Here is a 12,136-nt window from a genome sequence, read left to right as displayed (position 1 = left end):
TTGATGCCTCCATTGGGGCTCAGTTAATGGGCCTTCAGGAAACAGATATCTGATCCTGGATAAAGGGCCGTCAGAGAGCAGAGCTGAATGGCACACAAAAGAGCTGAAGAGGGGCCCCTTGGCGTTGATGCTCTGAATTAATTGAGTTGAGAGATTGCAATCAGAGCTCACTTTCCTTCTCTCCGTCTCTTTCTCTCTCTTTCTCTCTCAGGTTCTCACAAAACAGACGTTGGCAGGCCATCAGAGAGAATGGTCCCTGCTAACTTTCCTGACCAGTCATCAGGTTAGAATAACGTTGAAAATCAGACCAAGACTTCAGAGGGGCTGTCTGAATAGATGGCTAAATGAATAGGGCGGTGTAAGGGGCTTTAGGGGTGCAATGAAATAAGACAGTCAGTCATTCTCTTGCTGGTTGAGAATGAGAATAAAACAGACAGAACTAAGGGATTCAGCCGATTAGCATCATGAGAATGCTTTCACAAAGCCTCAAAAGTGTATAAAACGCTCCATCAAATGTATAAAGGAATGTCTGGAGACATATCAGAGGAGACGGAATAACAGATATAAGGATCTCATAGTTTACAGTTGGTGTGTCTTTTATGAAAATGGAGGTATGCATTCTCGTCATCGAAAAGACTTTCCTGGCAGAGGTTGCCGATAAACAGTTGTGAATATTATTTAAATGTTCACTTTAATGTAAATGTATTGGAGATGTTTAACTACATCATTCCACTTCACCAGAGAAAAGATTTCAAAATTTGTGGGGCGGAAGGAAAATGTGCTCAATCAATACATCAAAAGATTCTCAGTGGTTAGGCTACATCAAATAAAAATTGCAGTGAAATTCCAATCTGGTAGCTTAACAAGAAACGGACCCCATTGGTTACCGTAAATGGTCATTTCAGCCAAAACACCACACAGAATGAAAGGAATATAAGAACAGCATCAAGGATCATCTTCTTTATTGTTCTAGATGTTTGAATTTGGACACGGATTTCATAAGGTCTACACGCCTTAGGTCTCTGAAAGCCATAACATTCCTTCCGAATGTGCTCGCTCAGAATCCAAAAGGCCTACATCAAACACACAAATGCAATTTGTGTCAAGGTCAATTAGTGAATCATTAACTGTACACCGATAAAGTTACAAATCACATATAAATGTATTACATACGCTCATATGTGAAGATTGAAACGCTAATGTACATGTTTAATCAGCAGCACCAGACATTTTTCAAACCTCATTCATTCATGCATTTGGGAGGTAAAAGAGGAAGGAAAAACAAATATTTCCTTTAGCTTCAAAAGACCATCTGCTCTTGAATTTGGGGCTTTCCGTCTTCAATTAAGACTCAAAATTGGTGCCCTGGATTAGTGCTCAGTATGCTCTTCAAAATTGCTTCACAACCACTTCATGATTCCATTTCTTCCCTACTTATCAGTTTCATCCGCTGAAGACTTGCTGAAGGCAAAACTGTGTCATGAAACAGTTACAGACCAGATTTGAATTTGGCCTTGAGATCAGCACATTGTCATAACCAGAAGGATACATGGTTGCCTGCTTCTACGGAATATGCTATGGAATATGCATGGAGTGACTCACCCTGCGAAAGGACACCATATAGAAAGTATCGCCTCGTCGATTTAACTCATCGAAGAAGTCGCTGTAGCTTTGATGGTGTGAGTAGTACACCAGAACCTCACTTCCTGGTCTGCTGAAAGAGAGAGAGAGGTGGCAGTGAAATAGACTATATGACATATCAAAACTAAATCTAACATAATAGAAATCTGATATGTAATTAAGGTTAGTTGACAACTTAAAGAAAGTCTGACAATATTTATGACTGCAGCCTGCTGTGTCAGCAGTGAATTTAAAAGAAAGAGACCTAGAAGATCTTGATTAAATGTAACTACATTTACTGTAACTAAATGTACTGTATCTATAATCACCATCTCCTTCACATGAAACATTATTACAAAGTTATTACCATGCTATTACTATGTTATAAGTGAATAAGTAATGAATAAGTAATCTAGTAATAGTACTCTAAGTTCCCCTGTTGAATCTAGAGGAACATCTTCCCACTTCTAGCTCACAGTGTAACACAAGTTGTATGAGTGTGGGGCATCGATGTATCATAGGTCTACCATTGACTTGGTAGCAAAGGCTACTTTTGTAGTTGGGCTGGTAAATAGCAACACAACTGTTTTGGCCTCTCATTCTCCACAGTAGTGGAACCAAAAGGGAAAACATGACCATAAAATAATTTTGAAGAGTTTGAAGTAAGACACTGAAAATACTGTAGGGTCCAAAACACATTGTTTCTGCCATTTTTTATGAATACTTACTCAGTGTCGTAGCTGACTGTTACAACCGAGTTACTGGACTGGGTCGTCTCCTCAGGTGACTTCTGTGAAAAAAGTTATAGAATGGTGGTCAGTGAGTCACTGCTATTAAACCAGACTGCTCCATTCTGAAACTTGAATCATTGAATGAAGAACACTATATCATTGTGTCTTTTGTCTTGGCTGATTGATGACAAAAAATCAAGTGGAACTTAAAGAGACATTTTGTTTATGTGGCCATTTTTTTCTTGTACTTGACCATTTCCTTAGCCAGTATGCCAGTATGGATTTACCCATGCATTGCCCACAGTATTATGTGTTTGACCTGAAAAAACACTGATCCTCATCCTGTCTCTGCTCTACACATATCCTGTGACTTACATGTGAAACAGAAGCACAGGTATATAACCTTCAAAATAAATGTAAGCTGAAATATTTTCTTAAAAAATATTTTGAAGGAAAAATCGAAATAAAAAATGTATACAAGCGTTATCGTTGGATGACACATGCAATATTACCGTAAAAACCAACATGGATGGGATGAAAGTAACACTTTAAAAACAATTGACTAATGCCTATCAAAGGCAATGACAGAATCCAGGCATGCCAGTTCAACGGGTCACTGCATGAGTGGCCCACGGCTGAGAAAACATGTTTCACTGTGGATGAAGATCAGTATGTAAATTCTCGGACTCCATCAGCCTCAAAACTCACCCCTCAATGAGTCAATCAACAACCCTCCTTGAGTTAATCGTCATGCCGCACGCTTCAAGGAGAGTTGACTATTGACTTAATTCAAGAGGAGTGAGGCATGAGGCTGAGGGTGTCCTACAATGTACACCACACCCCAGTATAAGGATTCCATTGAGACAGTCGAATTCTAGTCCGCACTAAATCTCATATACAGTATTTTCCCACATTTTGTTACGTTACAGCCTTTTTCTAAAATAGATTTTTTTTTTAAATGTATCTCAATCAACACACAATACCCCATAAAGACATAGCGAAAACAGGTTTTTAGAAACTTTTACAAATGTGTTTAAAAAACTAAACTTATTTACATAGGTATTCAGACCCTTTGCTATGAGACTCGAAATTGAGCTCAGGTGCATTCTGTTTCAATTGATCATCCTTGAGATTGGACATGATTTGGTAAGGCACACACCTGACTATATAAGATCCCACAGTTGACAGTGCATGTCAGAGCAAAAACCAAGCCATGAGGTCGAAGGAATTGTCCGTAGAGCTCCGAGACAGGATTGTGTCGAGGCACAGATCTGGGGAAGGGTACCAAAAAATGTCTGCAACATTGAAGGTCCCCAAGAACACAGTGGCCTCCATCATTCTTAAATGGAAGACGTGGCTGCCCTGCTAAACTGAGCGATTGGGGGAGAAGGGCCTTGGTCATGGAGGTGACCAAGAACCCTATGGTCACTCTGACAGAGCTACAGAGTTCCTCTGTGGAGATGGGAGAACCTTCCAGAATGACAACCATCTCTGCAGCACTCCACCAATCAGGCCTTTTTGGTAGAATGGCCAGACAGAAGCCACTCCTCAGTAGAAGGCACATGACAACCCGCTTCGAATTTGCCAATAGGCACCTAAAGGACTCTCAAACCATGAGAAACAAGATTCTCTGGTCTGATGAAACCAAGATTGAACTGTTTGGCTGGAGGAAACCTGGCGCCATCCCGGTGGTGGCAGCATCATGCTGTGGGGATGTTTTTCAGAGGCAGGGACTGGGAGACTAGCCAGGAAGTGGGGTATCTACTCTGAGCAAAAGCAGATAGAGAGGCAAGGGATTGCAAATCTAGAAGATGCTCGTCCAACTCTTCATAATTCAGCCAGTTAGATGCTATCGAAAACAGTCTCACACACAGACGTGCTATACAGAGACCGATAAAAACAGATCACTTTTTCTGTGCCAAGTTTCTCAATTTAGGACACGCTCCTCTTCACAGAGACAGAGAGTTAAGAAATCAAGATAAACCAAACGCAGACATATATTGACACGCACACCAGAGAAAACCAAAAATGTTACAAAAGAAATCAGCTACTACTGCAGAATCTGAGACAGTGGCACCACTCAGCTTGAGTTTTGACTTCTGCCTGACTGTATGAGGTACAGTCTGTACTGTAAATGTTATTCCCTTTTCACCTGAAATATCCATCCACCTAAAACTATGCGTGCTAGCCTTATTCCTGTGCGACTAGACGAGTGGAGCGAAGCGGTTTTCAAGAAGAGCTCTGCAACGAATCTGGCCTGACCTGGTAGGACACGGCAGTATAATATTTCAAGTGATATCACAGGAAATATGACAAAAACAAACCCTGTCTCCTCTTTGTCCCTTCTTTTCTTTCTGCACAACAGGTTGGTGAGGATGGAGAGAGATGGTGTTATGCTGGTGAATGAGGACCCAAAAGCGACTTAATAGAAACAGAGTCTTTATTCCAGTCTTAAACAAAAAACGATACTCCTGGATATTATCTTAGGTAAATCCAAAACAGGAAAACTGAAATCCTCTCGTCAGTAGAGAGGAACGACTGGAGACGCGACCACAGACTGCAGGTCGCTTCGGGAAGGCACAGGCCGTAGCTGACATAGACACCTGCTCACACGCAGCATCTGAAGAAGGCAAAAACACGACAGGGCGGAACAAGGACACAGAACAGCAAACATCAAACAAGGATCCGACAAGGACAGAAGCGGAAAACAGAGGGAGAAATAGGGACTCTAATCAGAGGGCAAAATAGGGGACAGGTGTGAAAGAGTAAATGAGGTAGTTAGGAGAATGAGGAACAGCTGGGAGCAGGAACGGAACGATAGAGAGAGAGAGCGAGAGAGGGAGAGAGGGAGGGGGAGAGAGAGGGATAGAAAGAGGGAAAGAACCTAATAAGACCAGCAGAGGGAAACGAATAGAAGGGAAGCACAGGGACAAGACATGATAATCAATGACAAAACATGACAGTACCCCCCCACTCACCGAGCGCCTCCTGGCGCACTCGAGGAGGAACCCTGGCGGCAACGGAGGAAATCATCAATCAACGAACGGTCCAGCACGTCCCGAGATGGAACCCAACTCCTCTCCTCAGGACCGTAACCCTCCCAATCCACTAAGTACTGGTGACCACGTCCCCGAGAACGCATGTCCATGATCTTCCGTACCTTGTAAATAGGTGCGCCCTCGACAAGGACGGGGGGGGGGGGGGGGAAGACGAACGGGGGCGCGAAGAAAAGGCTTGACACAGGAGACATGGAAGACAGGGTGGACGCGACGAAGATGTCGCGGAAGAAGCAGTCGCACAGCGACAGGATTGACGACCTGAGAGACACGGAACGGACCAATGAACCGCGGAGTCAACTTGCGAGAAGCTGTCGTAAGGGGAAGGTTACGAGTGGAAAGCCACACTCTCTGACCGCGACAATACCTAGGACTCTTAATCCTACGTTTATTGGCGGCTCTCACAGTCTGCGCCCTGTAACGGCAAAGTGCAGACCTGACCCTCCTCCAGGTGCGCTCACAACGTTGGACAAAAGCCTGAGCGGAGGGAACGCTGGACTCGGCGAGCTGGGACGAGAACAGAGGAGGCTGGTACCCAAGACTACTCTGAAACGGAGATAGCCCGGTAGCAGACGAAGGAAGCGAGTTGTGAGCGTATTCTGCCCAGGGGAGCTGTTCTGCCCAAGACGCAGGGTTTCGAAAGACTGGGGATGAAACCCGGAAGAGAGACTGACGGAAGCACCAATCAAACGACAGAACTCCCTCCAAAACTGTGACGTGAATTGCGGGCCTCTGTCTGAAACGGCGTCTAACGGGAGGCCATGAATTCTGAACACATTCTCAATGATGATTTGTGCCGTCTCCTTAGCGGAAGGAAGCTTAGCGAGGGGAATGAAATGTGCCGCCTTAGAGAACCTATCGACAACCGTAAGAATCACAGTCTTCCCCGCAGACGAAGGCAGACCGGTAATAAAGTCTAAGGCGATGTGAGACCATGGTCGAGAAGGAATGGGAAGCGGTCTGAGACGACCGGCAGGAGGAGAGTTACCTGACTTAGTCTGCGCGCAGTCCGAACAAGCAGCCACGAAACGGCGCGTGTCACGCTCCTGAGTAGGCCACCAAAACCGCTGGCGAATAGAAGCAAGCGTACCCCGAACGCCGGGGTGGCCAGCTAACTTGGCAGAGTGAGCCCACTGAAGAACAGCCAGACGAGTAGAGACAGGAACGAACAGAAGGTTACTAGGACAAGCGCGCGGCGACGCAGTGTGAGTGAGTGCTTGCTTTACCTGTCTCTCAATTCCCCAGACAGTCAACCCGACAACACGCCCTTCAGGGAGAATCCCCTCGGGGTCGGTAGAAGCCACAGAAGAACTAAAGAGACGGGATAAGGCATCAGGCTTGGTGTTCTTATTTCCCGGGCGATAAGAAATCACGAACTCGAAACGAGCGAAAAACAACGCCCAACGAGCTTGACGTGCATTAAGTCGTTTGGCAGAACGGATGTACTCAAGGTTCTTATGGTCAGTCCAAACGACAAAAGGGACGGTCGCTCCCTCCAACCACTGTCGCCATTCGCCTATGGCTAAGCGGATGGCGAGCAGTTCGCGGTTACCCACATCATAGTTGCGTTCCGATGGCGACAGGCGATGAGAAAAATAAGCGCAAGGATGGACCTTATCGTCAGAATGGAAGCGCTGGGACAGAATGGCTCCCACGCCCACCTCTGAAGCGTCAACCTCGACAATGAATTGTTTAGTGACGTCAGGAGTAACAAGGATAGGAGCGGATGTAAAACGCTTCTTGAGGAGATCAAAAGCTCCCTGGGCGGAACCGGACCACTTAAAGCACGTCTTGACAGAAGTCAGAGCTGTGAGAGGGGCAGCCACTTGACCGAAATTACGAATGAAACGCCGATAGAAATTAGAGAAACCGAGAAAGCGCTGCAACTCGACACGTGACTTAGGAACGGGCCAATCGCTGACAGCCTGGACCTTAGCGGGATCCATCTGAATGCCTTCAGCGGAAATAACAGAACCGAGAAATGTGACAGAGGAGACATGAAAGGCGCACTTCTCAGCCTTCACGTAGAGACAATTCTCTAAAAGGCGCTGGAGTACACGTCGAACGTGCTGAACATGAATCTCGAGTGACGGTGAAAAAATCAGGATATCGTCAAGGTAAACGAAAACAAAGATGTTCAGCATGTCTCTCAGTACATCATTAACTAATGCCTGAAAGACAGCTGGAGCATTAGCGAGACCGAACGGCAGAACCCGGTATTCAAAATGCCCTAACGGAGTGTTAAACGCCGTTTTCCACTCGTCCCCCTCTCTGATGCGCACGAGATGGTAAGCGTTACGAAGGTCCAACTTAGTAAAGAACCTGGCTCCCTGCAGAATCTCGAAGGCTGACGACATAAGGGGAAGCGGATAACGATTCTTAACCGTTATGTCATTCAGCCCTCGATAATCCACGCAGGGGCGCAGAGTACCGTCCTTCTTCTTAACAAAAAAAAACCCCGCTCCGGCGGGAGAGGAAGAAGGCACCACGGTACCGGCGTCGAGAGAAACAGACAGATAATCCTCGAGAGCCTTACGTTCGGGAGCCGACAGAGAGTATAGTCTACCCCGAGGGGGAGTGGTCCCCGGAAGGAGATCAATACAACAATCATACGACCGGTGAGGAGGAAGAGAGTTGGCTCTGGACCGACTGAAGACCGTGCGCAGATCATGATATTCCTCCGGCACTCCTGTCAAATCACCAGGTTCCTCCTGAGAAGAGGGGACAGAAGAAACAGGAGGGATAGCAGACATTAAACACTTCACATGACAAGAAACGTTCCAGGATAGGATAGAATTACTAGACCAATTAATAGAAGGATTATGACATACTAGCCAGGGATGACCCAAAACAACAGGTGTAAAAGGTGAACGAAAAATCAAAAAGGAAATGGTCTCACTGTGGTTACCAGATACTGTGAGGGTTAAAGGTAGTGTCTCACATCTGATACTGGGGAGAAGACTACCATCTAAGGCGAACATGGGCGTGGGCTTCCCTAACTGTCTGAGAGGAATGTCATGTTTCCGAGCCCATGCTTCGTCCATAAAACAACCCTCAGCCCCAGAGTCTATCAAGGCACTGCAGGAAGCAGCCGAACCGGTCCAGCGTAGATGGACCGACAAGGTAGTACAGGATCTTGATGGAGAGACCTGAGTAGTAGCGCTCACCAGTAGCCCTCCGCTTACTGATGAGCTCTGGCTTTTACTGGACATGACATGACAAAATGTCCAGCAGAACCGCAATAGAGGCAAAGGCGGTTGGTGATTCTCCGTTCCCTCTCCTTAGTCGAGATGCGAATACCTCCCAGCTGCATGGGCTCAGTCTCTGAGCCGGTGGGAGGAGATGGTTGAGATGCGGAGAGGGGGAACACCGTTAACGCGAGCTCTCTTCCACGAGCTCGGTGACGAAGATCTACCCGTCGTTCTATGCGGATGGCGAGTGCAATCAAAGAGTCCACGCTGGAAGGAACCTCCCGGGAGAGAATCTCATCCTTAACCTCAGCGTGGAGTCCCTCCAGAAAACGAGCGAGCAACGCCGGCTCGTTCCAGTCACTGGAGGCAGCAAGAGTGCGAAACTCTATAGAGTAATCCGTTATGGATCGATCACCTTGACATAGGGAAGCCAGGGCCCTGGAAGCCTCCTTCCCAAAAACTGAACGATCAAAAACCCGTATCATCTCCTCTTTAAAGTTCTGATAATCGTTAGAACACTCAGCCCTTGCCTCCCAGATAGCTGTGCCCCACTCCCGAGCCCGACCAGTAAGGAGTGATATGACGTAAGCGATCCGAGCTCTCTCTCTTGAGTATGTGTTGGGCTGGAGAGAGAACACAATATCACACTGGGTGAGAAAGGAGCGACACTCAGTGGGCTGCCCAGAGTAACATGGTGGGTTATTAACCCTAGGTTCCGGAGACTCGGAAGACCAGGAAGTAGCTGGTGGCACGAGACGAAGACTCTGAAACTGTCCTGAGAGGTCGGAGACCTGAGCGGCCAGGGTCTCAACGGCATGACGAGCAGCAGACAATTCCTGCTCGTGTCTGCCGAGCATTGCTCCCTGGAACTCGACGGCAGTGTTGCGAGAATCCGTAGTCGCTGGGTCCATTCTAGGTCGGATCCTTCTGTTATGCTGGTGAATGAGGACCCAAAAGCGACTTAATAGAAACAGAGTCTTTATTCCAGTCTTAAACAAAAAACGATACTCCTGGATATTATCTTAGGTAAATCCAAAACAGGAAAACTGAAATCCTCTCGTCAGTAGAGAGGAACGACTGGAGACGCGACCACAGACTGCAGGTCGCTTCGGGAAGGCACAGGCCGTAGCTGACATAGACACCTGCTCACACGCAGCATCTGAAGAAGGCAAAAACACGACAGGGCGGAACAAGGACACAGAACAGCAAACATCAAACAAGGATCCGACAAGGACAGAAGCGGAAAACAGAGGGAGAAATAGGGACTCTAATCAGAGGGCAAAATAGGGGACAGGTGTGAAAGAGTAAATGAGGTAGTTAGGAGAATGAGGAACAGCTGGGAGCAGGAACGGAACGATAGAGAGAGAGAGTGAGAGAGGGAGAGAGGGAGGGGGAGAGAGAGGGATAGAAAGAGGGAAAGAACCTAATAAGACCAGCAGAGGGAAACGAATAGAAGGGAAGCACAGGGACAAGACATGATAATCAATGACAAAACATGACAGATGGAGGTGGAGAGAGAGATTTACAGACAGGCGTGTTTCATCCAATTCGACGAGGGCTCTCCAAGTCTGTGCTTCACAGTGCATTTCATTGGGATCAGTGGGTTTTTTCCCCCATAAACTCCAAGTCTGGGGATGAATCACACAGGGATAAAATAGATCTATCTCACTGCTTTTCATCAAATGGCAAACAAAACTGATTGATAAGTGTACTTCAAAGTTGGAACTCAGAAAAAAGCAGAGCATGATGTCAAAGTGTGAGGATATGCCAACATTGTGCAAAGCTACATAGACAACATCTCCTGGTCTGGCAAATCATGCATCTCTATTGTGCCACTTCAGTTGGTAGAGCAAATGCAGAGGGGTTTTCCCAAAGTCTGGAAGAGGTTTAAACACATCCAAAGAGGGACAGTATGCAAAGTGTAAATCTCACTTATAAAAGTACTCCCTTGAGAAGAGTTTATCACTAATACTATATGCAGGATTCCCCAACTGGTAGCCCCACAGGCCAAATTTGGCCCACAGGTGATTTTATTTGGCCCCCCAAGTTTTAGAAACAAAACAAATATATACATATACACATATATATATTTTTAATTTTTATTTTTTATTGTTGGACATAAAATACTGTAAAAACACCAGCAAATCAGCTCCGAGTGATTTTAATTTTGGAAATCTGTTTCAACGTATTCCCACGCATAATAGAGAGATATACCGTATGTGATTATATACAAATGTCAGCAAGGTTTGAAATGATTCTGCTTTAGACAAATATTGTATCTGTTTGGACTTCTTGACGTCAATTTGCTGTCTACAAATGATTTGTAATTATGTCCTGACCCCCTGATCATCCGTAGTAGTGCACTACACAGACAATATGGTATCATTTGAGATGGAGTTAATGAAAAGAAAGGATGAGTCCAGGACCAGGTCTAGCCCTGAGGGTTACGTGTGTAGGAGAGCCTTGAGCATGAAACGCTGTAACCTCTAACATTATTAAACATTCATTTATATCCTCTTCCTCCTCTTACTTACCACGATCATCACAGATAATTCCCTAACTTCCTGGAACTCCCTGAGGGTGTCATACACAGTGGAAACTCCCCGCTTCCAATTAGGCAACCCCTAAAAATGTCTTACACAGGAAGCTAGAGATGCACGTGGAATCCTCCCAAAGAGAAGAAACACCATTGGTTATCATTTGCTTCCCATGTCAACTAATGTTAGTGGCACCATTTCTTTGGGTGTTTTCACTAGTTTGTTTTCTTTCTACAGTAAGTGGTGTATACAGTAACACAATATATCAACAATAATGTCCTCAAACCATTTGTATATGTAACTGAGCCTGACACACTGCTGAGTACTGGCTGAACGTGAGAACCAAAAGGCGGTTTTGTGAAGCTCACACTGTATGAAGACATTGTTAAAAGCCTTGTGTGAACTCTCTGAATCGAAGTTAAAACAGCAAAAAACAAAAATTCAAAAGGACTTTGTCTCCAAGTGGGGACAAAATTTTAGGCCTGTAAAACTGATTTAATGATTTGGGCTCCTCACATTCTGACTGCAGCACAGCACAGCAGACTACAGACTTGACTCACTGGGTCTGAGTTCAAATGGAAGCCAGTCTGAAAGTGTAATTCTTCACCTATAGCTCCCAGTAGTCTACCTCTCTATTTAAGCTGTCAAAGACAACACATACCAGATGTCAAAAACAAAATAAAAAGTGCTATATCAAAAACAAATCAAATGCCATCAACTAATATCAGAATCTAACCTAAGGAAGGATTTATAACCTGAGGTTAAATTTGAGTGTTAGTTTTAACAACAAAAACATAAATATTTAGCTATTTGTCACCAGGCTGCTCGTTAGGGCGCACACCTGTCACCAGCGTTAGGCGCATAATGACACTCACCTGGACTCCATCACCTCCTTGATTACCTGCCCTATATATGTCACTCCCTTTGGTTTCTTCCCCAGTCGTCATTGTTTCTGTTCTATGTCGGTGCGCTATTCGTGTTTCTTGTTTTGTTCTTTTATT

General features: G+C 45.5%; 1 protein-coding gene across 11 annotated transcripts in view; it reads right to left on the bottom strand.

The window, feature by feature from the left end:
• The window catches only part of LOC139560591 (cyclic AMP-dependent transcription factor ATF-6 alpha-like), a 51,356-nt gene that overhangs the window by 11,916 nt on the left and 27,304 nt on the right, over positions 1-12,136 (bottom strand). For 10 of the 11 annotated variants that reach the window (XM_071377506.1, XM_071377507.1, XM_071377509.1 and 7 more), the window contains 2 exons: positions 2,349-2,410; positions 1,603-1,714 (listed from right to left, as the gene is read on the bottom strand). In XM_071377506.1, coding sequence (XP_071233607.1) covers positions 1,603-1,714; positions 2,349-2,410 — 174 coding nt within the window. The remainder of the gene's footprint in view (positions 1-1,602; positions 1,715-2,348; positions 2,411-12,136) is intronic. The other variant, XM_071377505.1, reaches the window with a different exon arrangement.

The sequence above is a fragment of the Salvelinus alpinus genome, chromosome 30 (assembly GCF_045679555.1).
Source record: "Salvelinus alpinus chromosome 30, SLU_Salpinus.1, whole genome shotgun sequence".
NCBI classification, from domain to species: Eukaryota; Metazoa; Chordata; class Actinopteri; order Salmoniformes; family Salmonidae; genus Salvelinus; species Salvelinus alpinus.
Note: the sequence above shows the minus strand (reverse complement) of the source record. Positions and strands in the feature narration are given on the sequence as shown.